The sequence below is a fragment of the Bactrocera oleae genome, chromosome 4 (assembly GCF_042242935.1).
Source record: "Bactrocera oleae isolate idBacOlea1 chromosome 4, idBacOlea1, whole genome shotgun sequence".
NCBI lineage: Eukaryota > Metazoa > Arthropoda > Insecta > Diptera > Tephritidae > Bactrocera > Bactrocera oleae.
This window is the reverse complement of record NC_091538.1, coordinates 6123223-6148871: the sequence shown is the minus strand read 5'-3', so window position 1 is coordinate 6148871 and position 25649 is coordinate 6123223. Positions and strand designations below refer to the sequence as shown.

Sequence of the window (25649 nt, the reverse complement as noted above, 5' to 3'; positions counted from 1 at the left end):
CTCGTTTATTCACCAACAACTTGAATTTATCTGTATCTGCAAGTTCTTCGTATTGTTATAAATTTCAATCATAATCATAATAATATATGTAACATATACCACATTGTTTTTAATACTGCATGTCCTTAAATACGTATTTATGTAACTATAAATAGTTTTTGTTTTTCATCACTTATACAAGACAAGTACCACTATTTATATTTATTGTACATTTATGTAGGATAAATGTTGCATTTTAGTTTTATTATTGTTTTAATAATATTTTGTATTGTTATATTTTTTATAATTTTGTTTTTTATTAAATTTTTGTGTATAGTATGTATGTATAACATTTGTTGTCAAATGTGGTTATGTATTTAATTTATTTTACTTGATATACTCTACAAATACGACAAACTGGTTTCTCTCATAGTAATAAATAAATATAATATGCATGCATGTTGTTTTTTCGCACCGCTTTTTGCCACATGAATGCAAGCGTTATTATAATACATGTACTTGTATATAAATTTTTTATTTTAACTTTTACAAAGTAACTTTTCATATGTAATATACAGATATTTATTTAAATGTTTATTTGTTTAAATTTTTTATTACCATACTAATTTGAAAACTGCAATTTGGTTACTTATTGTAATTATTTTAATTTTAGCAAGTATTTTTTCTAACTTTTGACTCTTATGCTCAACGCTAAACTTTATGAAAACTTGTCTAATAAGCATTTTATATTTTTATAATTTATTTATTTTTAATATAGTATTTGCTAGCGAAAAATGCAACTCTGCAAATTATGTAATATAAGTTTTTCCTGTATTTAGTTTAATTTTTCCAAAATTTATTTTTCTTTTATAAAATATGAATTTTAGGTCACAAAGAGCTTTCAATAAATATTAGTAGTTATATTTTTTGTTTTTGTTCAGCAATTTATGCCTTTCTAATACTCGTAAATACTCTTGTAGTTTTTATAATTTTTATACATATGTATCAACATGTTGTGTAAATACTTTTAAATATTTTTCGTCTTCTAATCCTTTTACGTCTGAACGCTATCGTTAATCAAGCACAAAATCTGTGCTGCCACTTTTTATTTATTTGTTTGCGTATATATTAATATTTAAGTATATATTTTTGCACAAATGTGCATAATTTATGTTCATCTGTACTATATGTATATCTACTTGTCAAAGCATTAATTTAAGTTAGGTTATGTTGAATTTTAAATTTTATACAGTGTTTGACCCCATACCAGCTTTTTATTAGTTGCGCTTAGTAACATTCAATTTAAATTTTAGACAATAAATATATAGTATTTTTGTAGCTGTAAATTTAGTGACATCAATTGATATTTTGGTAACAGTAGATAGTAGTAATTTATTGTTTTTTATTTAAAGAATATATATTACTGTGGGTGGTTATTTAGAAAATGTATATTTTTAGACACAATGACACAAAAACATGCAATTTATATTTTATATTATTTTTTAGGCATATTTATTTTTATTAATTTCTATATAATTTTTAAAAAATTGTTTTTTTTTTGTAATATGGTGTTTCATCTACACATTCTTGCCACTTGCACTTAAATTTTGTAGTATTTTAAGCTTTTCTTAATTAACTTTCTCTTTGTCGTGCCTCATTTTCCTCGCTTTGCCAACAAATACATTTATTTTTATAGGTTATGTCTGTCTACATAAAAATGTCGAAATTTACAGTTGCAACTAGTATTTTTGCCAATATATTGTCTAACTCACACAAAAAGTATGCGTAAACGGTACATTAAACCGTTATATGTATTACTTTCAAAAACACGAACTTCTGCATATAAGATGTGATAAATCCTAAGTTAAATATATTAATTTTCACAATTTTAGTTTATTTTTTTTACAATAAGTGTAAGCTTGCCTTTGCCTATATTTTTAAATATTTCTCGAATACCATATAACTTGAAATACATATATTTATATTATTATTTTTTCTTTACTAGACTTGCATGTACCTGTACTTCTCATATGCTTTATATATATTTGAAATTGTATGTGTTACCCTGTACAAAGCTTTTGATTTAAAGTTTTGCAACTATAAATTTATATGAATCGGAAATATTATTGTTTATAACATTATTATTTTATTGAATACTCGTATTTACTGTGTAAACTATTACTTTGCATATTTTAGGGTGTAATTTTTCGTTTTGTGCTTTTTCAAATTTAAATTTTTGTCACTGCTAACAACTGTTACATTTCCGTTTTGTATAATCAATAAATTGATTGCATCTGGCAATTCTTAGTTGCTTGAAAATTTATAGTGCGGTTCATAGCAGTTTGCTGCAACAAGCATGATTCGTGCGTTTTTCTCTGTGTTTGCTGTAATTATTTTACGTTTTTTGTTTTATATTTTTCGCGTTCAATATACGCGCATGAAAATCTCAAAAGAACAATAATCTATTGATAAAATAAAAAACACTTCACACACATCTAACTATTTACTACATATTCAATCGCCAAGCATTTCAGTTATGCTTTATGTACAGTGCAATTTTTCTCAAATTCGTATAACTGCGTGTATGCTTGTGATTGACTACATAATGTTTGCTTTTTAACTTTCCAACGCTGACGCCGTGTTTGCACAACGTGCCTAATTTATACAGTGCAAAATTTTTTTCTTTAAAACTATTTTTTTTTTTTGTCAAAATACTCTAATATTACTTTGCAGTATGCATAGAAACAGTTATACCTATATACTTTTATTCGGTTATAGTCGGTTAATGAAATATTTATCATAATATTTTGCAAATATTTTACCGGCGTTTAAGCGCACACACATATTGATAACGGTAAACGTTTTTACTATCTTTATTTATTGCATTTAATACGATTTTAGTTTGCAAAGAACAACTTAAACTTTTGCCTTATCTACAAATATCCAACATATTTTAATATTTAAATAGTTTTAGTTCAAAATGTGCACAAAAATTGTTTAACGGTTTCAAGTAAATATACTTTTCTTTGTTGGTGCGCCGTAATAATTATAAAAAAACTGTAAATATGTGAGCAAAGCATAACAGTTACAAAAAAATTTTCAATCAAAAGTTAAATTTGAATTAATAAAATTATTTTGCAAAAATATAAATATTTTTAAAAATTCTAATTGCTTTTTTTATTATAAAGTATATTTTTGATAACAAAATTTTTTTCTGAATGAATTGATTTTATAAAAATATTTTTAAATATTTAAATCTTTAAATATTAAAAATTTTCTTGTTTAATTTTGAAACATTTTAAAAATTGTAAATAAGTTAAAATAATATATATGTATATTACAAAATAAATAATATAATTAAAAACAATATTTATTTAAATTTCTACATTTTTTTTTTATTAAAAAATATACTTTAGTGAACAAAAATTTGGTTTTTGAATGATTTAATAAAAATGTTTTTAAATATTAAAATTTTTTTTAAATTAAAATGTTTGTAAAGAAACCTTTTTATTCAACATTTCTTTTGAACTGTCTAAAACTGACTAATAATTGTAAATTAGTCAGCAAAATAATTAGTAACTCATCTAATTATAGTTTTTTCACCCAGAAGGTACCCAACTTAAATTAGTGTTGAGTTATATTTAACCGTAAAAAATTTAAAATTAATTTTTGTGGAAAAATGCTGCCACACAGACGAAAAAAAAAAAACGTTTGTGTAGACCTTTCATGATTTAAATCGTTACATTTACAGTAAATGTATTTAATAACTAAGAACACAACAATTTTGCATGTTAGTGCACGTTCTAACTTGAAATTAGTGATAGTGCTTACTTCTTTTAAAGTTTTTTAAAAAATGTCTCTCAAAACTGTGATGAGTTACGTTTAAAATTTGCCCTCTTTGCTATATATAGTACATATTATATAAGACATATAAGTAACTATAACTAAACTATAAATTCTAGCGCCAAACCAGCAAAGTCAACACGCTGATCTACATTTTTCATGGTGAGTTTTTATTGAATTTTTTTTTTTAATTTATCGACAAACAGATTTTTATTTTAAATTTTTTGTTTTTGTTTTAAAAAGTAATACACAATGTTTGTTTTAATATTGTGTAATATTTTAAAAATATAAAAGATAATATAAAAATGAAATAAAATATATTAATTTTCACTTGCAATTTTTTTATAATTACTGCAGCTCATTTAATAAATTCCGGTTTTACATTCTTAATTGTAGAACAACGCGTAGAAAGACTTGCAGCCATTCAAGCCTTTCGCGATACACACAAATTTTTGGCCAATCGCCGTTGAAATGACAAAAAACAATAAAAATATATATTTTTTAGATTTTTTTTCAGTGATTTGTAGGAACTCAGTTCAATTTAGAAAGAAAAACCAATGTGTTTTTGTTAGTAAAGATTCATGAATTAATTCATTTCTCAGAATTTTTCGATGCCGACTTGTCATATTTTCGGTCAGTGTAAGCACTAGCATTTCAACTTTTTCATAAATATTTCTAAAATTTGAACTGAGTTCTTACAGTCCAACTCTGGAACAAACAAATATTACAATTTGTGCGCACATACTGCATATGTTACAAGTAGGTAAAAATAAATGCGTAATTTATAACTTGTATGTAGATGGAGAGTATTTATATGTAAGATTTTTCTAAGACTTCTAAAGCTCATAACACTTTCTACTACTATTCTAATACTTATTTTAAATATGCATACTTAATATATTTTGCATTTGAATAGTTATAAATACATTAAACATTTAATTTTCTTGCGTTAAATATTGTTTGCTACTTTATCATACTTTTTATATACTACGAATTCCCTTTTTTGTGTCAGATAACTTGTGTGCTGTTCGCTAATTTTTACAAATATATTTGCTATATCATATATTATATAATAGTGCGTTAATACATACAGTGATATACTACATAAATGAAACGTTTGATTTATTAATTTTACATTACAATGACGAGTTTGCGAAGCTGTCAAAAAATGTGTCAAATTTGGGGACAGAAATGTCAAATCAGCAATTAAACTGTACGTCAAAACTAGGGCTAATGCATCAGCGTTGACTGTTGTACACATTTTGCTTTTAAAAAGTTGTACTTTTAAACTTTTGCAGCACGATTTAGAGGCTACTTAATTTTGGAAATATGCTAAATTTGCAACCCTGGGTCAATTCATTGCATATCTGGCATATTTCCATTAAAGCGAATGTTGTTAGAAAGTTGTTTTTTTGCTGTTTCATGAATTGCTTATTTGAATAGTATATTGTTTTTATATATTTTTGATTTCAAAACACTAAGTTTGCCATGAAAATTAAATTCATTTTGATATCCTTGCAAATCAAAAACGTCTCCTTTTTTTCCAAGATTTATGAATTAGTAGATATATTTTGTTTCAAAATTATTGGTGGAAAAGCGTATTGCAGCGTTTGACATTTTCAAAAAACATTTGGCGTCAAAGGTAATTTAAGTAAAACCAACGAAAAGTGCTCTCGAAAACAATTTTTGGAACAAGTAAGCTTTATTAGACACTACTTGCGCTAATTGCTGAGATTTTTCGTACCCAAAAGGCTGTTAAAACTTTTAAAACTGCGTTAGCCTCTAACAAAAACTTTACTTTCTCTAAATTACAACAAAGCACATGTGAGCTTTTGCGTTTCACAATAATAGCGATTTGTAAAATACGAATAACTTCAAATATAACAGAATTGGTGGTTTTAGTTTTTCCCTAAGTACCACTACCACTTCTACTTAGCTAAACACTGAGCTTTTAACTGTTGAACAGTATTGAGTAAATTTCTGAGCTTAGAGACATAAAAATATGGCTAGAGATTCATAGATTCAACTGCCGAAATCTTGCAGAAAAGTTTTAATTGAGTAGCTAGCAGAAGTTAGTATACGAAGCCCAAGCTTTTAAGTTTTAATAATTCTTTAGCCATTCGAGCTTTTAAGCTTTATGGACATTTAAGCTTTGGGAAAACAGTTTTGTTTTAACTGTTTTGTAGATATACCTGCCTCTACCATTTTTTCATTCTTGTATAGCTTTTAATTTTTTAAAATTCGTAGCTTTCAAAATGTTTTAGTGAATTTTCGCGCTTTTTGCAACACTTTTTGGTTTTTTGTTTCTTTCTTTTTGGTTTTTAAGCGAATTACATTCTCTGCAAAACGCAAAAAAAATTTAGTTTTGTCAAAATTTTTTTTTTCAGCAATGCTCTGTAGGTATGCCAATTGTTTAGAATAAAATTTTAATATAAAATTATTAAATTTATGAAATTTTGAAATTTTCAACGCTCCGTTTTTTTTAATTAGCTTAAAATTGTTGGAATTACTTTTGAAAACAAATTAATTTATAATTTTGATGCAAATTCACAGTGTTGCCATGATTTGATTTTTGTTGATTTATCAATAATTTGGTATTTGTTATTAAGGCAAAATAGTGTCTAAGGCTTCTAGTGTAACATTTTGACCGACTTCCGAATTGAAACAGGCATATTTTCTTATTTCCATTTATAGTTTCACCGATTTTTGTCGAAAAATTTTGCAATTTTTTGTTTGTTTTGAGTTTAAGGTTAAAGCTTAACAAACTCGTCATATTATCAACTACATAAATATTTGCTTTTTGCCTAGTAACGCTTAAGCAAAAAAAAAACATATTTAAAACGCTTTTTTTTAATTTAAATTATATTATTCGACATTTAGTAAACTTTGTTCAAAGCTTTTAAATCTGCTAATTTTTTAAGATTTAATTTTAATATAATTTTAAATTTTTTATTTTTAATTTTTATATATTTTTATTTTCTATATTGCTACAACAATTATTTTAATATTAACTAGCATGCATAGCTTGAATTGATTCAATTAAAGAAGGTTTTCCGATGCAAAAAGTTCCGTTTAACTATTTCTTTACTTACATTTTGTCAGTTAGTAATGCTTAGATCTTGTAACAGTGAACGTAAAACGTTCTTAACGGAACTTACGCAAACGCGCGTCTTTGCTTCAGTGCCACTTGACATTTCACTCAAATTTGTTTTGCGATTTAATCGTGTGATTTCGAAAAGTCACATAAAATTGAAAGCGTATAAGGAAAATGAGTTTACGAATACGATACACTCACACATCTAAAATAGAATCCAAATGTCTATCTCGGCGCATTTATATACATGAAACTCTAATGATTTGTGAAAAAGCATTTTGGCTGTAAATAACGTTAGATTGATTTGATTTTATAAATTTAGAACGATTGCACAACAGCAGCAAAAGCAGCAGCAAGAGCCGCAACAGCCGCAAGCAGCAGCCAACCAAATAGCTGCAGCAATAATGTTGCTAGTGAAAAAACTTTTAACTAAATTCAACGAGCACTTTCCCAAGTTTGTTTTGAAAAATTACTCGTACATTTTCTTTGCTATTTTGATAGTTTCCCAAGCAAAAGGAAAAAATCCACAAAATTTTTCAAAAAAACTCGTCCTTTAAATTAGCAATGAATTATAATCGTCGCAGGAACATATGTAAGAAAACAAATTCATTTGAATTCATTTCGTTTTTCTCATAATTGCTAATCAAAACTTTTGTTCTAATATTACGCGTGCTAAATTTTTGGCTCTACAACAAACAACAAATAATGCGCTACAACTTGTAAACAACAATAATTAATGCAATTGCACAGTTACTTTGGGCGATTTTCATCAATATCCAAATCCAACACATCAAATTAAAGCTCAACACAACCGACGCCAAAATTCAGATCCCTTCGAACGTGATCCCTTTAAAATCCAATCGTACAATTTCCGTTACGCCGAGCGTCCCTCATATCCACTACCGAATTTGTACAATAATCGTGTACATTCATCGCCATCAACGTCGAACAAACGGTTTGAGACATTCTTCTACAATTATGACTTCACTCCTTCTGTCCATGACAAAGAGAATCCTCCAACAAACAAATTTCGCGAATTTCGTCGACGAAAATTCCTTTTGGATCACCAACCGCAAAATCCAACAACAGCAGGTCAACTCGCTGCGACAGCAAATAAGCGAGAGTCGACGACATTGCAACAAACCCATATGTATCAACAATTGCACCCCATCGCCAATGCAACAGTCTATGGCCGTGTCGGCACAAGCGCCAGTCAAACAGGCATTGCGTCGGCCGCTAGAACAGCTGCAGCAGCAGCGGCCACAACAACAGCAAATGCCGCTGGACGGACGAGTCAATTGCGTGTCGGATATGACCGTTTGCGCGGCGGCAACATCGACAGCCATGGCGGCGGCGGCGCTCGACATTACCAAACATTTTGTAGTGCCACAGATTCAAGCAGCATCGGCACAGCTGCCGGACTGCGTTATGGGCGTGACAATATTAGCACCTCATCGCACATGTCCGGTCACAACAAATACGCTCGTAAAGCGAATGCGCGCTCTACTGGGAACCGAGAATATTTGCGTGCGCTCGCCACAGCCCACATTAACGAGTCGGCCAACCAGCCAAACTACCTTGGTCGGGGGCGTTGCAACAGCCGCACGTCACTTGAACGCGGCCGGCGGCCACGTGTTGAATCCATGGGTAGCGGGAACGGGTTTGCGCAAGCTAACAGCAGCACCCTTGACGCCAGCCAAGGCAATGCGAAGACCGCTGGCTTTCGCGAATTGTCAAGCGCAGGAACGTCACCATCAAAATATGTTCGGCAGCCCATACAGGTTGTACACTCAGCTTCCCCGAATCGGGTAACTGCAACGGTGGAGAAGACGGAGGGCGCTTGTTCTGGCTGTCAGATAAATATCAATATAAAAGGTTTGGATTCTACACAATTGGGCGATAATGTCGTAATCAAAATTGAGTCCGACAAACTGACACCCAGTAAAACGAATACGAAAACAGAACATGCACCAGTCGTCAGTACGTTAAATAATATTTACAACGGTACCGGTTGTATGCAACGTAATGATATCGCCATCGCAAAGTTGGTGGAAATTAAACGCAATTCCGAAATGAATCATAATCTCGATATAAAGCCGAAAGCAGCTGCACATCAACCCAAAGCAACAATGCGTAATACTTCATCCTCATCATTTGTAATCGATAAACGTCTGTCTAAGTTTGCAGTGAACTCAACGGATGAACGCGAACAGCGCAAGCACAAGCCACGTAGCTCCTCACATTCCCGCATACCGCTGTCATCATCAACCGCACGCGCACTGGGTTTTACCAGTTCCAACACTGTACTACGCAATTCGAATAGCACCGAAGTAATTCAACGCGTGCCGAGAAGTGTCTCGAAAGAACGTATGCCGAGCATGGTACCCTGGTGTTTAGATACCACACTACGCCATGGATTTTCACACGGCGAAGACGATGCGAAACCATTGCTTATACAGCAGTCACCAGTGCTGAAGCCTTCAAGACCCTCGTATGATGCAACACTCAATGATGTGCGCAAAATGCGTCGTCAAGCGGTTGTTGCCGCATACAAGCCGTTTTCGCTACAACGCACTTCCATGGGTCATAGCAAACCCGGCAGCACAACGATCAGCAATGAGACGAGCAAGTTGTTGGAGAAATCACAACAATATAAGAAGTCGGCTGGCACCGTTTCGTCAAATTTCAATGCCGACAGCGTGCAACATCGTCAATCACATCACTCGCTACGTGGTACAAAAGTGAGCAAAAGCACTTTACGCTCGCAATCGAGCTCACAATTGGAACTTAGACGTTCGCCCACGCTGATTATGCATCGCAGCCGATCCAGCATACGACAGGCGACACAACCGTCGAGCGACAGTCAGAGTCATGTCACAACGCCGCTCAATGTGAATATCAATGTCTTTGCAGACAAATTGAAATTGTTACGTGTTTGATCACGTTCACATCTTTACCAAACCGTACCAGCTCCGACCGCAAGTACGTCAAGTGAGTGAGTTGTTGTTATGGGCACGGCGTTTGAACTTTTCAAATCTGTGACGCTTGACTTCCTGGGGGAAGTGCAGAAAGATGTTGCGAATTTGAGGCGTTCAATTGCCGACACAATTCCTAGCCACTCTTTGCTCCATAGCCGTCTTACGCGTGTCGAAAACTTATCGGCGTATCAACAACAAAATTCAATAACCGTTATGCATTAAAATGTTCCTGTTTTTGTTTACAAATTTAAAAAGTAACAAAAATTCTAAATTAAATCGAAATTCAAATACTATGAGCCTACACTTGGGATTTTTAATTCAATTTAAACAAAATCCTACACGCCAAGCATCTTTGTAAACGAATTTATAAGTATACAATGACAACATTATATATTTTTATATTTATTTTACAATAACCTTTAAGTTGAAACTATGAAAACAAAAAGGCTTCGAGCTAAACATGAACATAATTAATAAAACAAAATTTTTGATGGTAACACACAAGTGTTCGACTATCGTTCGTTTCTCCTGCGAGTTTCGGTTAGCGTAAAATTAGAAATTTTGCTGATAAAAAGTAAGCTTCTGAGACGCCTTTTTAGCTATTTGCTGTTCTGACTTTTCTTAATGAAATTCACGATTAAACCACAACAATCCGGGTGATTGAACAGGGCAGACCTTCTCTACTGGGAGTAAGTAAATAGTATTTTGTTTTGCACGGTGGCGAAAAATACAAAAAAAAAGTAAAAGAAAAAAATATAAAAGGCTAATTAATTGAATACATATGAATACATATAAAATAAAAATAATGCCAACGAATTTCAATAAAATTACTGAATTTTCAATCAATAATTATTTAATAAGTTTTACAATGATTAAATTTTTAATTTTATTTACTAAATAACTGCAAATTTAAAAAAATTATTATTTTTTATATATTTTATTTGTAAATAACAACAACTAAGTTTACTCGAATTAAAAAAAAAAAATTGATAAAAAAAACTTATTATTAATCTTTTATATAAACTTTTTTTGAATTACATAGTAAAACGAAAATCTTATAATTAAATTAAAACATATGTATGACGTGAGTTTAATTATTATTATGTTTTTTGTTATGAGGATTTAACGAAAAAATTAATATTTTTTATGATTATTAATTTATGTTCATAGCTTAATAAATTAAAAAAAAAATATATATATATATATTTCATGTTTATTAATTTATTTTAATTGTAATTAATTTTTTTAATTATATTTTTTTAATGTTTTTTTTTTAATAATTAGCATAAATCAGCAATTAATTTTTTTTTTACTAAAATTCAGCTTTTGTTTTTTTTCATAAATTTTTAACAATTAATTCATGTTTATTTTTCAAATTTCATTAATTTAAATGTAAATCCCATCACTTAAGCAACAAATGGTTATAATAATGTATATTTGTGTTAATAGCTTTAATTTCTTTTACATAACCTCATTTTGTATTTTTTTTGTTTATTTTTGTGGTGCATTGTCAACCAGTTGCTTTACATACATATTTATATATACATATGCAAAAAGCGCATTAGTGGCATAAACATGTTTTTTTTTTTAACCAAAATAATTTAAATAAAAAATTAACGTTTGCAATTATTGCTTCCTTGTGGCAATTATAACATTTTTCCAAATACATATATGTTTGTAAAGGAGTATGTACATATGTATATATATGTACATATATATATGAATCTTGTTTTGAAATTTTACTTGATTAAATAACTGTAGTTATGTGTATGTAGGTGGGTTGCGATCCGTTTGTCATAGTCATATGTACTGGGAATAATTATGTATTTATGTATGCATATTAACTTTTAATATTTTAATAATAGTTGAACTTAGTTGCACATTTTTTTTGTTTTGTTTTTTAGGAAGCAATAATTTTTCATATGATTTTTCTGATATTTTTGGTTGTATTAAAAATGTTCGCAGTTGGTTAATTCAGATTTCCGTTAAACTTGCGTGTTTCGATTTTTTAAATTTCAAGTCATTGTGTCAAACTTTTGCATACCTTACCGATACTTACTCATCGTCGTCATAATTTTGGTACGTGACGTAACGTACGGCCGAGCTTTCGCCAGTAATCAATGACTGTGGTGGTAATAGTGTTGAAAAGGAGATAAAGAAAATTATGAAATTTAGTGAGAATGCAAATTTAAGTGCTTAAAGTGCGTATTTATAAGTGCACAGTGGGACAAAAGCGTGCAAAAGGTGCTGTGTTGAAAAAAATTAATTTAAATAAGCAAAAATTGTAATAAAGTATAATAAATTATATTATAAAAAAATAAAAGAATATTTAGGTTTTTAAGAAAACAAAACTTCTTTAATACAAAACTTTATTTTATTGAAAATATATTAGCATAAATCAAATTGAAAAGCTTAAAAGTAAGAAACTAAATCCGAAAAATTTACTTTTCTACTAAATATAAAATTGCACTAAAAGTTTATATTAAAATCAGGGCGTTTACCACGAAGTAAAGACAAACTGTGCTTTTTTTTTTGCTAAATAATAGGTTTATAACTAATATTAAATCGTAAATTACAAAACGATTTTGAAGGAAAATAATTAATTAATAAATATTTACTAAATTTAGATGCTAAATTTATATAAAATATAGATATAAAATATAAAAAAACACACATAAAAAATATATATACATAATCGCACCAAAAACTTGGTGCTAACGCAAGTATTATACATTTTAAGAGGAACGAACTGAATGCAAGAAAAGCAATAAATTCAGTTAGAATACAATTAAACAAAAAATAGCAAAATAACAGTAATTTTGCAACTCAAAGACGTTCGCATTCAAAAGCCTCATTCGTCATGCCGTCATGCATAATAGCTGGACTCTTGGCCGTGGCCGTGAACATGACACCATTGCCAGCAGTCAAATTGCCATTCGCATTTACAGCGGCAGGCGCCGAAGCCGGTGGAGGCGCAGACGCTTCAGTATCAGCGATATCTTCGGTACCAACCTTTTTCTCCTCCTTTGTCGGTGGATTCTTGAGCAGTGTCAGCAGTGGGGCGTAAATGAAGCACAAAATCGCGATACCGACTAACATCCATTCGAAACCGATTGTTTTCACCAGGGTACCACTCAGCGCTGGACCCACAGCGAAACCCACACAGAAAGCAACATCACCCAATGCATAAACACTGCCATAAACGGCCGAATGACGTATGTCGACGAGAAAACCAAGTTCGGGCATCATTGATGAGTCCACCATGCCGATGGCAAAACCCAAGCCAGCATTTGGTAGGATTAGATGTGTAATCGAGGTCGCCATAGGGATCTGCGAATTTGATAACACCAGAAAATCTGGTTAAAAATCAGAAAATATGTAACGAAATTGTTTCGCTCACCATTATCAAACAGCAGCCAATGATAATCAAGCCCAAACAAGCGGCAAACCAACGTCCAATCTTGTGACCCAAAGGACCAAAGAGATTTGTGCCAATTAAATAGCTAATGGAGGCGGGCAAAAAGGCAACACCTTGCTCCCAACGCGTAGCGCCCATATTATCAACCATCCACAGCGGCAGCGATGGCTCCAACATAGCAATACCCATATTCGCGAAAGTAATAGAACCTGCAGAATGTGTGCAGAAGTGTGAAATGATATTTTGCATAAACATTTGCATAGCCGCTTAAACCTACCAGCAGCGATCAATATATATGGATCGCTGATCAGCGCCTTCAGTGATGGTGGCTCCGTTTCGGCACGTTGTATCGACGGTTGTAACATGAAAAGTTGCAGCAGGCCATCACCCAAAGCTAAAGCGGAAAGTATCAAGAATGGTGCGGATTTGCCAACGAATTCGTACATGACACCACCGAATGGCGGTCCAATAAGCACACCCAAAGCCAAGCCACCCAGCGCTACGCCCATTGCATTGCCACGTTCCTTATCGTCGGTGTAGCGATCGGCTAACATACCCATGCCGGAAACGGATGAGCATGAAGAGCCGATGCCTTGTAGTGCACGCGCCACAAATAACACCAAATACGAGCGTCCAAAAGCGAAGACTAAGTGAATAAAATGAGGATTTTAAGAAAGCTTTACAAAATGTGAAGCTTGGCACTAGCAATATTTGCGTGTACTTACTAATTGTCGATATAAACATGATCACAAAGCCGGCAAACATGGGTATGCTGTAACCGATTCTGTTTAAACAGTTGCATAAAGATAATTAGATGAGTAGAATAAATGAGAAAATATATAAAATAATACTGTGAAAAGCTTTATAACTTCACTCGCCCAGTTTTCGAGTTTATCTGTGCATAATGACTTTACTTGGGTACGCCGCACCATGTTCAGGTGGCTCACAATCGTTTGTTTACTTACTTATGCGTCAACGGTCCAACAATTGGGTTGACTAACAATTGTACGAAAGCTTTTGATGCAAATAGGAGTCCCACTTCAACGGTCTCGCCCACCAATTCCTTGTGCCGCTCTTCCATCTCCCGCCACATGGTGTAATTCTCTGAAAAGTAGTATTAAAATAATGAGCGCTAAATGAAGACCTAGACCACCCTTAAATGTCATCTAAGACCCAAGAAGTCCAAATGGTACAAAGGTGTATTTAAACGCGGTTTATAATTTTCAAATTTGTTAAACAATATATTGTCCGTACAGGTTTTTGCATTAATGCTACTAGAGAGTACTGATGAAACATATCTGTTAACTTATTGAAGATCTCACTCCAAGTTTATTAACAAACTGCATCTGAATTTTCTATGTTTCTCCTGTAGAATAACCAGTGCAAACAGTCCTATAGCTGAACATGGATCCTACAGTTTAACTTTCTTTAAACGTGTGTGCTTTTAGTATGAATTTCAAGCTGTTACAGACTTCAGGAGGACTTGTATTTTTTCGCACTTTAGTATGTCCGAAAACCTTGCGAGTACCGGCTTAATCTTTTTTACTGAACGCTTAGAGCTTCATCAATTCATATTTGCAAATTATATTTTATACTTTCATTATTGGCTTACCTTCCGGACTCAGTGTTGATACCTCCATCGTCGGCAGTGGTTCGCCATTCGCGTTGCAGGGTGATTGCGTAGGCGGCGGTGGTGTGTGCGTAGTGAGTGGGGTACGTGGGAAGCTGTCGAGCGGTGCATCAGGATGGCGTATGTCGTACAGGAACTCGGGTATTATAGGAACTGTAAGTGAGAAAAAAGTAGAAGAAGAATGAGAAAAAGTGCTGAATGTTGACAGGATGTTGTCAATTAAGTTAATATTGCATGTCTTTGTTGTTGCTGCACGTGTATATTTTAACAATTTACAAACAATTAAGCGACACAACTAAAAAGTTAGTAGAACGTTGATGGCTTTTAATGGGGTTAAAAACAGTTAATGGGCACCGTAAATTGTGTAGACAAGTTGTAAATAAATTGCAGTGCTTTTGCCACTGAGCATTTTTATTTTTATTTTTTTCCAACTGCTGAGGTGACCAAGCCACCGTGTTTGTTGGGTATTGTTTTGTATGTGCGACCACTTCACGGCCTTGCGTAGACGAAAGCAATTTGAAAGTGTAGAAATTTAATTAGGCCAGGCACACAGTGGTTGAGGTTGAGGTTGGTGCACGTCTCTAAGTGCAGTTAATTGCTTTCAGTGATGTTGTGGTAATGCTTTCGAAAAGTTGAAGTAACATAGAAGTTACATGCAGAGGAAAAATAGACTTTGGAACTATTTTTATAGATGTAATTTGAGTAATGATACTATCTTCCGTAAATATGTTTATTAAATGCTGTGACCTTAGTATTATCCGAACCTTATACGAGATTTTACTTATTCAATAAATACCCCTAAAACTGCTCAGTCAAGATATTCTTCATTTTTACTGTTTCCACCTTGTTTTCTTGGCTCTCATCAAGCACATAATTGTTGAAACTCTAAGAACGGTTGTAAGCGACATCTATTCTTATCGCCTAGCACTCCCTCTAATGCAATTTGAATTCCAATGATCGGTATTTTTTTTCCTGGGAAGGCTCTTATCACAAACTACCATATTTGCCAGAAGCTTTCAAGATATATTGTTCTCGATGATCAAGTCATATATTGACTCCCATAAAATTGCTCTTAAAGTTTTGAAACTTTTGAATAATATACCTCTTTGCTTTTGATATATTTTCATCGGGGCCTCTCGGACATGCCTTTGCTTGGAGTCTCGAACTATTAAGTACTTCCGAACTTTCCCTCATTTCAAGAATTTTTCGAACCTCGTTTTAAGCTTCAAAATATCGAGAATCAGAAATAAGAAATGAATAGCAAACTAAGATATGCCCATTAAAATCAACCGGAGTCTTCGCTTGGAGTCTCAAAAAGATCAAGAACTTCCAGAAATAAAACGTGTAGCGAACTAGTAGGGTATATCATTTAAATTCACTTAACTTGCTGCAGTCCCTTCCGTTCATCCACTGATGCACTTAGGTCCATTTAGTAAATTCCACTTTTTCATGGGTCGCCTCCATGCATAGCCATTTTGAAAGAGTTTTGTCGAAGAATAGTTCAATATGCAGTTAGCCTGAGAGCTAGTGTACCCTCAAGCTTAGGGTAAACTAAATATCAATAAAGAAACAATAATCAGTTGTGCAATCGCGCCACCTGAGCGGATCACCATAGGAATGTATATGGTATATATACATATCTAAATATCATATGTCTACAATGGCAAAGCAATATGTAAGTCGTAGGCTCACTTCAGGAAATAAAAAACCCACTGACGTGTGCAGACATCAATTGCATTTAAACAGAAAATAAACCACATTTCCGCAAGTTGGTCGTTTAGTCGACCAGACAATCATTTACACGGTTGTTGGGCAGCTGTCGACAGCGTTTGCTTGGCGTGCTTGGGGTGAGCGGCGCTTGTTGGTCGTTGGGGCGCATTCTATGTATGTACATTGCCTTGGCGCCGAAAGTGGATCGTTATAAACTTTTACGGAATTCAATTTGTTATTTAGCAGCTACTCGGCAAGCGTAGCAGTTACTCGCCTACCAACCCGTGCCCGTACATTCGACGAGTGTTTTGACGGACTTGAGCCATGCGCCGCTTACAAAGGTGCACAGACAATTCGCTGTAAATTGCAAAATAAACTTGCAACAGTGTGTATGTGTGTAGTGTGCGATGCGGTTAATTATTGCGCGTGTTGATGATGTGTTTATGCGTCGTTGTTGCTGTTGCAATTCCAGTCGGAACCCTTCCAAACCGCTAATCTTGCTTGTAATGTGTTGGCTAGTGGCAAATTGCTTTCGAGTCGGTTTATGTTATTGGTAGTAGTTGAGTTGTTTGTTATTGTATTCCGGTATTAATAAGGCGTATAAAATTGGTGTATATAATACCGAAACTTCGAAGTAATTTTGGAGTTTTGGTTGCTAAATGAAAATAGGATTTTAAATATAAATATTTTCAATTGTTGAGAAATTTTGGGTTATGTCAACTGGAAAGTCAGAAAAATCGCGTTTTTTTTGTTAATTTTGAAGACCCTTTTGATTTAAAAAAATTAAATAAAAACAATGTACTTTTACCGAATTTAATGTACTTTAATAATTGGTTACTAATTTTTCAAATTTTGGATTTTTTTGATCCCGCAGCCGTTCGCCAAGATTATTTCCGAAAAAAGCTGTCTGGCGGTGAGAAAGATTTTTCTGCTTAAAATTATCTCAAATCCAAAAACCATAAAAACTATTAATATTTTTATAGATAACTACAGGTTAACTTGTTGTCAAAAATCTTATTTATCATTACGTGATATATATATCTAAAAATATATATCATATCTCTGAAATTATTGCCGCAACAATTTCAAGTGTTCGGAGAATATTCTCAACGTTATATATCTATGTTCATTCGATAAACACAAAAAAAAATAATTTTTTAAATTCACAAGTGGTTATAAACCCTTAAACAGTGCTAGATCTAACTTACAAAAAAATTGTCTTGGAAATTTACGTAATTCACAAAACTTTGCCTACAATTAGGCGTTCTATAAAATAGTAATGTCGTTTATAGTGAAGTCGCAAACCTAATTTCAATTGATAAAATGTTTTTTTCATTTAAACTGCAATATAAATTATTTTCTAAAATTTTCAAAGTCAAATACCAATTTGTAGAAACTACTGACAATTGTTTTTTTCTATATTAACACGCTTCAGGAGCTTAGAATGTTTTCGTAACATTCGTACATCACTGTCAAGCTCATTAAAGATCTAATGTATTGTATTTTCTTGTTAGAACCTTTTATTCCATTGAAGGAACGGCATCAGGTTATGGCATCAGGTTACGGCATTCGGTTGTTCACTGGTTATTTAGCAGCGCCCACTTTCTTCCGTCGACGGAATACCTTATCGACAATTCATAATTCGAAAATTACCTGTCAATGTGTCAATATGTATGGTATATGCATGTTATTGAAAATTTCGGGATTCTGAGATTACTACACTATAGCTATGAGCCACATCACAATGTAGTATGTAAACAAATTGAACTCCTCCCAGTATTTATTGGACCGATAGATTGAAATCATAACAGGCCCACAATATGTATTACATATTTACATATGCACACAAAATAAGTTGTTAAGTAGGCACTTAAGTGCACTTGTGATAGCTGCAATTAAATTCAAATCAAACATGTTTATCGCATCTATAATATTTTATTATGAAACCACAGTTATTCGCATATTATTGTATATCCTTATTTAATCAACAAGATTATTCATTACACTAATATTGAAATTAAATATTATTCATTGCGTTGTGCGGAATATTAGAATTGGTTTTTACAAAAATTTGTCTGTCGCTGAATATATGACACGACCATAATGTATACGGGCATAACATATCATCGGGTAGATGACGATATAATATTTCAGTTGTTAATTCCAGTCAAACATGCATTATACTGTTTTGAGGAGCTAAACTCTGATAATTCCTGGAAGCAAACGCTATCTCTTAACTCTTATAAAGAGAGTTCTTTTATCTACATAGTTAACGCAGTAGTTATATGAATTTGAGAAATTTGTAAATACTATATATAACATATTAATATTGAAATGATTTTATTTTGAGAAAGCAACGGCTAACGATGTGAAATCTCACCATTTAGTTACTGAAGAATATAATCGATAAATCTTGAAATATAACTTTACATTTCTTTGACTCGGTATTAACGACAGTTCAAAATTATTCCGGACCTTAATTTCAAACAAGTAATTCTTCATTAGTATGCTTCGGCTTTTAGCGAATATTTCATCATTAGTTTCGCTAAAAAAAAGTTGCGTGGGTAAACATAACTATCATACAAGTTCGATCGAATTTGGAATAAAATGGACCCGGTGGGTAGTCTCAAGCAACTTCTATTTTAGATTTTTCCATACACCGACTATTGGCATATAGCTGATGCTTAGCTCAAAAGTTTTGTCAGTCACGCTTTTTGTCTATTACTGAGAAAATATTTTTTAGAAATGCCATAAACTCAATTTTATACACAATTGTAAACGCAAGAGCTTAAGAACCGCGCATAAGTTCCATCTGCTGTACTCCACGTGGGATCGTTTAATGAGAAAAGTTGAGTAAATGAATCATCGGTGAGTTGTGTAGTATGCGCTGGGGCTCGCGTGTCGGAGACACTTTTACCACAAAATAAAAAATAACAAACGGTAACATTGCAACAGTTCGGACGGTCGCTAAGGCGTAACAAACATTGGTGCGAAACTGTGGAAATAAAAGGGAAGGGAATGCAACTACACAGGAATCAGCAAGCCGGCAACTTAAACAGATTTGTTTAGTTACTCTACTTGGCGGCGACGGAGTTGCAAGCGTGTGTCGTTTACATTATATTAAAGGAATGAAGGAAATGACGAAGCAGTCGAAGACGAACAGCATTTGATGTGTCACAATTTTTATGTCGACGACATTACGAGTTAGTAGTTTGTTTGATGAGTAGAGTCGACCGGTTGACTGCCACGCTTGATGACTGGCATTTGTGAATGCCCGCAGGACGAAAATTTTGTCTTGCCATTTGAGCATATTTAACGATGTCAAAGGAAAGGTGGCAGTAGCACTAGAGTATTGATAAAAATCAAGCTTTTAGTCGTCGCACGGAAGTCAATTTGTGACAAGCTATTTGGCGCACATTTGTTAGCAAAAAAGTTGGCGGCATACCAAAGCGTTGACGATACATATTCTTTATTGTTGTTTAGTTAACGGCGGCTCACATATTCGTGTGGCACAGTGCTCATTGAATAAATGAATAATCATTGCATAAATTAAAATTTTCGGTTATGGAAATGCTGAAATCAACCACAATTTGGGAATCCGCCAGTCGACCGCTTTTCGTGCGCTCAATATGGCTAGAAGCGCCGAAAACTGGGCGTGCCGGTGCACAACGCCATTTCATACTGGACTACGAACCAAGGCAGAGGCGTATACAATCAAAGTCGGCGGCGAGCATACGCAGAACTAAGGCGCATGGTAAGAGTTTACAGTTACAAACAGATATTATTAACTACTTGCTTTCGAACTGTATATAGCCACTTTGCAACATTCCCATTCATACGATTTTGTTGGAGATTGGCAGAATCATAAACAGTGCAGATTTGCGGAAGAGCCGCAAAGAGACTTATTACTCATTGTGCCAGCCAAAGTAGAGGCTCCAGCTGCAGCGTCAGCGCAACAGACACAGCTGTTTCAACAGAAATACTCAAACAAAACAATATCCACTCAGTCGGGTCGGAGCCAAAAACGCACGACACTCTTCTTTCGCAATCGTCCACAACGTCACGGTCCACTACACGAACTCTACGAGCTTTATTCGCGCCATAGTTCATTACAAGATCTGCAATCGACACTTTCGCAAGCGCACTCACATGCGGATGAGCGCCTGGCGGAGCGTGTACTAAATTGGCTCGATTTAGCTGGCAAGCGTTTTGATACGCAGCAAGATCAAGCTCAGCCTGACATCAGTGAAATGGGAAAGCGACCGAAAAAGCCAATAGCAAAGCCGCTAACAACACAGGCACCACAAGCTTCAAGTGTTGCTGCCTCCAGCAATAAGGCGCACGTGCAGCGTTCCGCCAACACCACACAAACCCAGTCACACGCACATTCGCAAACCACTACAGCACAATCGTCCTCCAATGCATCACGTTCGCGTAAGCAAGTACGCTATGCAAGCGCTGTGCGTCCGGAACAAAACCCAATCGCCAGCCAAACAGATCAAGTTCGATCCGCAGACCCCGTTAAACATATCACCATCATCTTCGATCGTGAAGGTATGCCGGTACGCTTCAATCGACCCGTGCGTAATATAGATTTATGCACACTGAGCGCTAGCCCGAGCACAGTTCGCCGCATGGCTGGTACGCTGGCATCTGCACGACTCTACAATGAAGGTGAACGCGCTATCATGCATCCAACATTGAAAACCGTTTCACCGAAACAGCGTCGCTCCAACGAGTTGGAGCATGGCGCATATGCAGCGAAATCAACGCAAAAACGTTCCCACGATGCGGGTGTCTTTGATGCCAAAAAACAGTTGCATATTTTTATGCCAAATTTACCAAAGAAGGGTCTCTTAACACCGGCCGGTACGAATGAGAGTGGCTGCGGCAGTGTCGATGATACGGTTAGTGGATTAAGCAATGCATTTAGTGAGCTTTGTAAAATTTGATGCGGTTTAATTGTGTATTAAAAGCAAAATATATTTGTTTTCAATAAAATGTGCAAAAATATTAAAAATACAACGAAAAGAGTATTAAATATGTAAAAATCAAAGCGGTAAAAACTCGGTATTTTAGTAGCGCTAGTGCCAGAAAGAATTCATACGTTAGCGCTTAATAATGGTGGTTGAAATGCAATAAGTTTTGATCGACATGCTCCTTAGTTATCGTCTTTGAAAAGTTGTGACGAATATACAGTTCTACGTTCTGAAAGTCTCGGTTACTTCTGAATATCTCTAGTACGAAAAACCACATGCCTTGCCTAATCAGACGAGGCAAGGGCCGTAGACTACCTTTAACATAACGTTGGAGGACTTTTTACAGGGTTCTTGTATTTTCAATTGGTGTTTATTAGCAGTATAGTCTGGAACTTAGGCTGCAAGGAGTTCCTTAAATCTCACCTTTTTGGCTTAGTGTATCTATCGTGTCTAATATAGTGTTTAGTCAGTTCCGATTCGTATGGTCGCTAAATGTCCTTACTACTGTTCGATACCAGCTCTCGTCTTACTCTTTAATACCATAATAGCAGTTTTTATGCGCAAAAAACAGCAAAGTCTTTTTCTTTGGTTGTTAAAAATTTTGTTTGGTATATACAGCTTTTAAACCATCGTGGCGTATATTCATTATTTGATTTTTATGATGAAAATTTAAAAATTTCGAGACTGAGGAGAAAAAACTCTTAATTATAGAACTGTTAATATTACCGATTGAGACTAATGAGAGCAAAAGACTTATTCTCCTTCACATTACACTAATTTATCTACATAAATGTAGAACAACAGATATATGTGGATTTTTAATAAATTGAAAGGAGATTTATTGTACAATCAACTGATAATTAAAATAAATTTAATAAATAAGTTTACTTTCGCCCTGCTAACTTAGAATGTTTGTTATAACTTTCAATTCTATATATTTGTTTGATGAAATTATTTTGATATATTTAGTTCGTGTAATGCGTCGTATTGACGTTTACGTATAAAATAATGTATGTTCTACACAAGTCTCTTGCATATATTAATGTCTTTAAATTGACTGAAGTCAAACACATTTTGTGCGCTATTATTAGCCACCGTATCTAAATTGAAAATTATTGAAATGACTTTCCGTCATGACGTATACGTCATTAAATTCATCGATTATTTCGACCAGCGGTAAATAGTAAACAAATACTAACTGTACTGCGCTTACTCGTATATACACAGCATATTTAAACAGTCAAGGCTAGCGTTGACACTGCAGAATTAGTCAAAAAGCCCAAATGAAATCATTCTAGAACACGTAATGCTGCATTAAGTCAACAAAAAAATGACAAAAGTTTTGAAGCGTTTATTTTTTAGCTTAAATGCAATTCGGTAAAGTTCGCAACTCCCGCAGAGCGAATTTCGTAGAAAGTAATTTGTCTTAGTGCGAGTGCATTTTGCCGTTGAACCGAAGTGAGACGTTGCAAAAATCGTTCGCTGTTGAACGGCCATGAACGCGGCACACCCACCTATGTGTAAGCATACATGTGTATGTGTGTCTAGGTATATACAAAAAGTTAAAGCACTGCATGTCATAATATATGTTTGTTTTCGCTAATACTTAGTACCTCATTTTTATATTATTATTATTTTGTCACTTTTTATTCACCCTTCGTTGGCTGGAATGATTGATATCATGTCAAAAGTGAATTAAAATATTTTATTGTCTTAATAATTACTGCGCAATACCGTAGCAAAATGGCTAAAAGGTCAGACACCAGAATAAAAGTGCATATATTGAAGGCCGTAAAGTAAAAGATTATGTTTTATTACTGAAAAAGTTTTGAAGAGCTTGTTGTGTATTTTTATAGAATAATGTATTCGAACACTTTTACTCAGGCTTCTCATCTTGCCGCCCATTAGTTTGATAAAAACCCATCTCACTTTGTTAGAAATCTGTGGCGAAATGGTTCACCAAACTTTGGCGAAGTGAGTTCATCGTTTTAGCCGGCGAGTAATGTAGAACTTTATGTAGAGTTCTGGAAACATACAAATTATTTTTAAAAGTTCATCGACGTCTGCGAATGGTCACGGTTTTTAGACCTTCTTGAATTGTTCTATGGCAGCTTGTTGGTTTTTCTGTGACTTGTGAATAACTAAAGTAGGTTATACAGCTGATTTGACTTTCTGATAACAGCTCGAATCTTTCCTAAATCCGGCAGGGTACTGTTAATCCTTTCAAATATCTTTACAAGACGCCTTTTAATACTTTTTTGGTGAAATAAGTGTAGCCGAGGTAACTATTTTTAAGCTATTAATTAGTTTAAAAAAAAAATGGATTTGCAAAAAAAGTAGTTTTTGAAAAAAAATGTTTTTTAAAGAAAAAAAAAGGTATTGGAAACCAACACTAGATTAATTTATTTATTTAACTTAACGGTAACTACAGTAAGTTAATAAAACTTGACATAACCGAAACTAATCTTATCAAATCTAGTCTAACTTTGGCCTATCTATCTTTTATATGCATTTCTAGTACCCAACATGCATACCAAACATATAGTCTCTTAGTTTCACTGCTGTGTACATTTTCAACATTGTACACTGAGGCGTATACGTAACCTCAGGTGACATACCATAATAGATACATACCTACATACATAAATAGACACATACTACTGTATTACGGTGGAGCGAACATTTTTTTATATTTTTTTTTGCTTAGCCTGAGTTTAAAATTTAAAGATTACAAAAAAAGAAAATTTTTGGAAAAAAAAATTATTTGAACGTCTAGGCGGCCCACTCACTTTTAAAGTAAATTTCAAGTTAAAATTTTTATTTCGTAAACATTTTTTGATAAGTGTTCTAGAAGCTGTGCAGAGCTCTTTTTGGCCAATAAAAAGTTATCAACTTAAAAAAAGTTTTTGTGGTTATTATTGGAGTTTAAAAAAGAGTCTTAACCGACAACATGCTTTCCTGAAGCGTTAAAATAAATTTTGAGTCAAAACTGTCAAATTCGGTAATTTTTATATAAATGTGAGGAGTTTAAACAAAAAAAAATTTTGACTTGAAACTTACTTTAAAAGTGATGCCTCTAGTTGTTAAAAACATTTTTTTTCCCAAAAATTTTTTGTTTTTATAATCTACAGATTTTACTCTCCACTCTAATATGTATGTACATTGTACGTAAACTAATACATATGTGGGCGGTCGTATACAAAAAAATATATGATACTCAAAATCATAGCAAGAGGTAGTCTAATATGTGTGTTTAGTATTTAAGGCTCCTGTGGGAAATTCCATTAAAATGAGCTACGTATGAATTTGTATACAATCAGTTTGTACGATATATATTATTTTTAATAATATTTAGTAAATTTCGCCTATTGTCTGTTCCTGACATCCTTTTGACAACTATATAATGTTCAAATACTCCACCATCTCCCCAAATGTTTTAAAAAGGAAGCTAAATTTGTTTTGCAGATTTTTTTTTTTTTGGAACGTACGCTACATATATATATTATAGATATATAATATTTAAACCTCCAACTAGTCCAAAACTAGTTAAACTGCAACTAATATGTATACAAGTACTACATCTAAACATTAGGAAGTGTTGTTGTAATACAGAGTACAGGTTCAACAAATTATTATGAAACCACCTATATATAGTCCATATATTAGTTATTTATAGCTAAGAATAAACATATTGATTAACACGCTAATGGCAATACTGCTGCATACATATTGCATACATATGACAATGCCACGCGCTTTACCACACTCTCAGTTTAGCTGCGAAATTTCAAAAGCCGTCAAAATGTTATAAATAATTGGCATGCAATGCCGCAGCGCCTTGAGGTAGGCAATACAAAAATATGAGTGAAACAAAACTATAATTTTAATAAGTAAACTACAAAAGGTAAATGCAATAAATCCACTGTCACCACTGACTTTCATATTTTTACAGTCATTTTGATTGTTGAATGTTTTGTTGTTGCTTTTATTGTTGTAGAAATGTAGTTTAGTTACATTG

General features: G+C 33.3%; 3 protein-coding genes across 9 annotated transcripts in view; 2 read left to right on the top strand and 1 right to left on the bottom strand.

The window, feature by feature from the left end:
• The first annotated feature begins 5388 nt into the window (after positions 1–5388).
• LOC106626921 (serine-rich adhesin for platelets) lies at positions 5389–10391 on the top strand. 2 transcript variants are annotated; one of them, XM_014246820.3, is made up of 3 exons: positions 5389–5464; positions 7239–7508; positions 7667–10391. In XM_014246820.3, the coding sequence occupies exons 2-3, from the start codon at positions 7481–7483 to the stop codon at positions 9853–9855; spliced, it is 2217 nt and encodes a 738-aa protein (XP_014102295.2). In that variant the 5' UTR covers positions 5389–5464; positions 7239–7480; the 3' UTR covers positions 9856–10391. The 2 variants fall into 2 exon arrangements, with proteins under 2 accessions (XP_014102295.2, XP_069964199.1); XM_070108098.1 differs by lacking the exon at positions 5389–5464 and having other exon boundaries at positions 7031–7508.
• Positions 10392–11793: 1402 nt separating this feature from the next.
• The window catches only part of Vmat (Vesicular monoamine transporter), a 38594-nt gene continuing 24738 nt past the window's right edge, over positions 11794–25649 (bottom strand). For 5 of the 6 annotated variants that reach the window (XM_014246589.3, XM_014246587.3, XM_070107878.1 and 2 more), the window contains 6 exons: positions 14925–15095; positions 14278–14416; positions 14038–14096; positions 13590–13958; positions 13295–13521; positions 12247–13224 (listed from right to left, as the gene is read on the bottom strand). In XM_014246589.3, coding sequence (XP_014102064.2) covers positions 12721–13224; positions 13295–13521; positions 13590–13958; positions 14038–14096; positions 14278–14416; positions 14925–15095 — 1469 coding nt within the window. In that variant the 3' untranslated portion in view covers positions 12247–12720. Of the gene's footprint in view, positions 12019–12246; positions 13225–13294; positions 13522–13589; positions 13959–14037; positions 14097–14277; positions 14417–14924; positions 15096–25649 lie in introns of those variants that run through there. The other variant, XM_070107879.1, reaches the window with a different exon arrangement.
• On the top strand, positions 19607–21626 carry LOC118683157 (uncharacterized). Its single transcript, XM_036374767.2, has 2 exons — positions 19607–20406; positions 20466–21626. The coding sequence occupies exons 1-2, from the start codon at positions 20217–20219 to the stop codon at positions 21602–21604; spliced, it is 1329 nt and encodes a 442-aa protein (XP_036230660.2). The 5' UTR covers positions 19607–20216; the 3' UTR covers positions 21605–21626.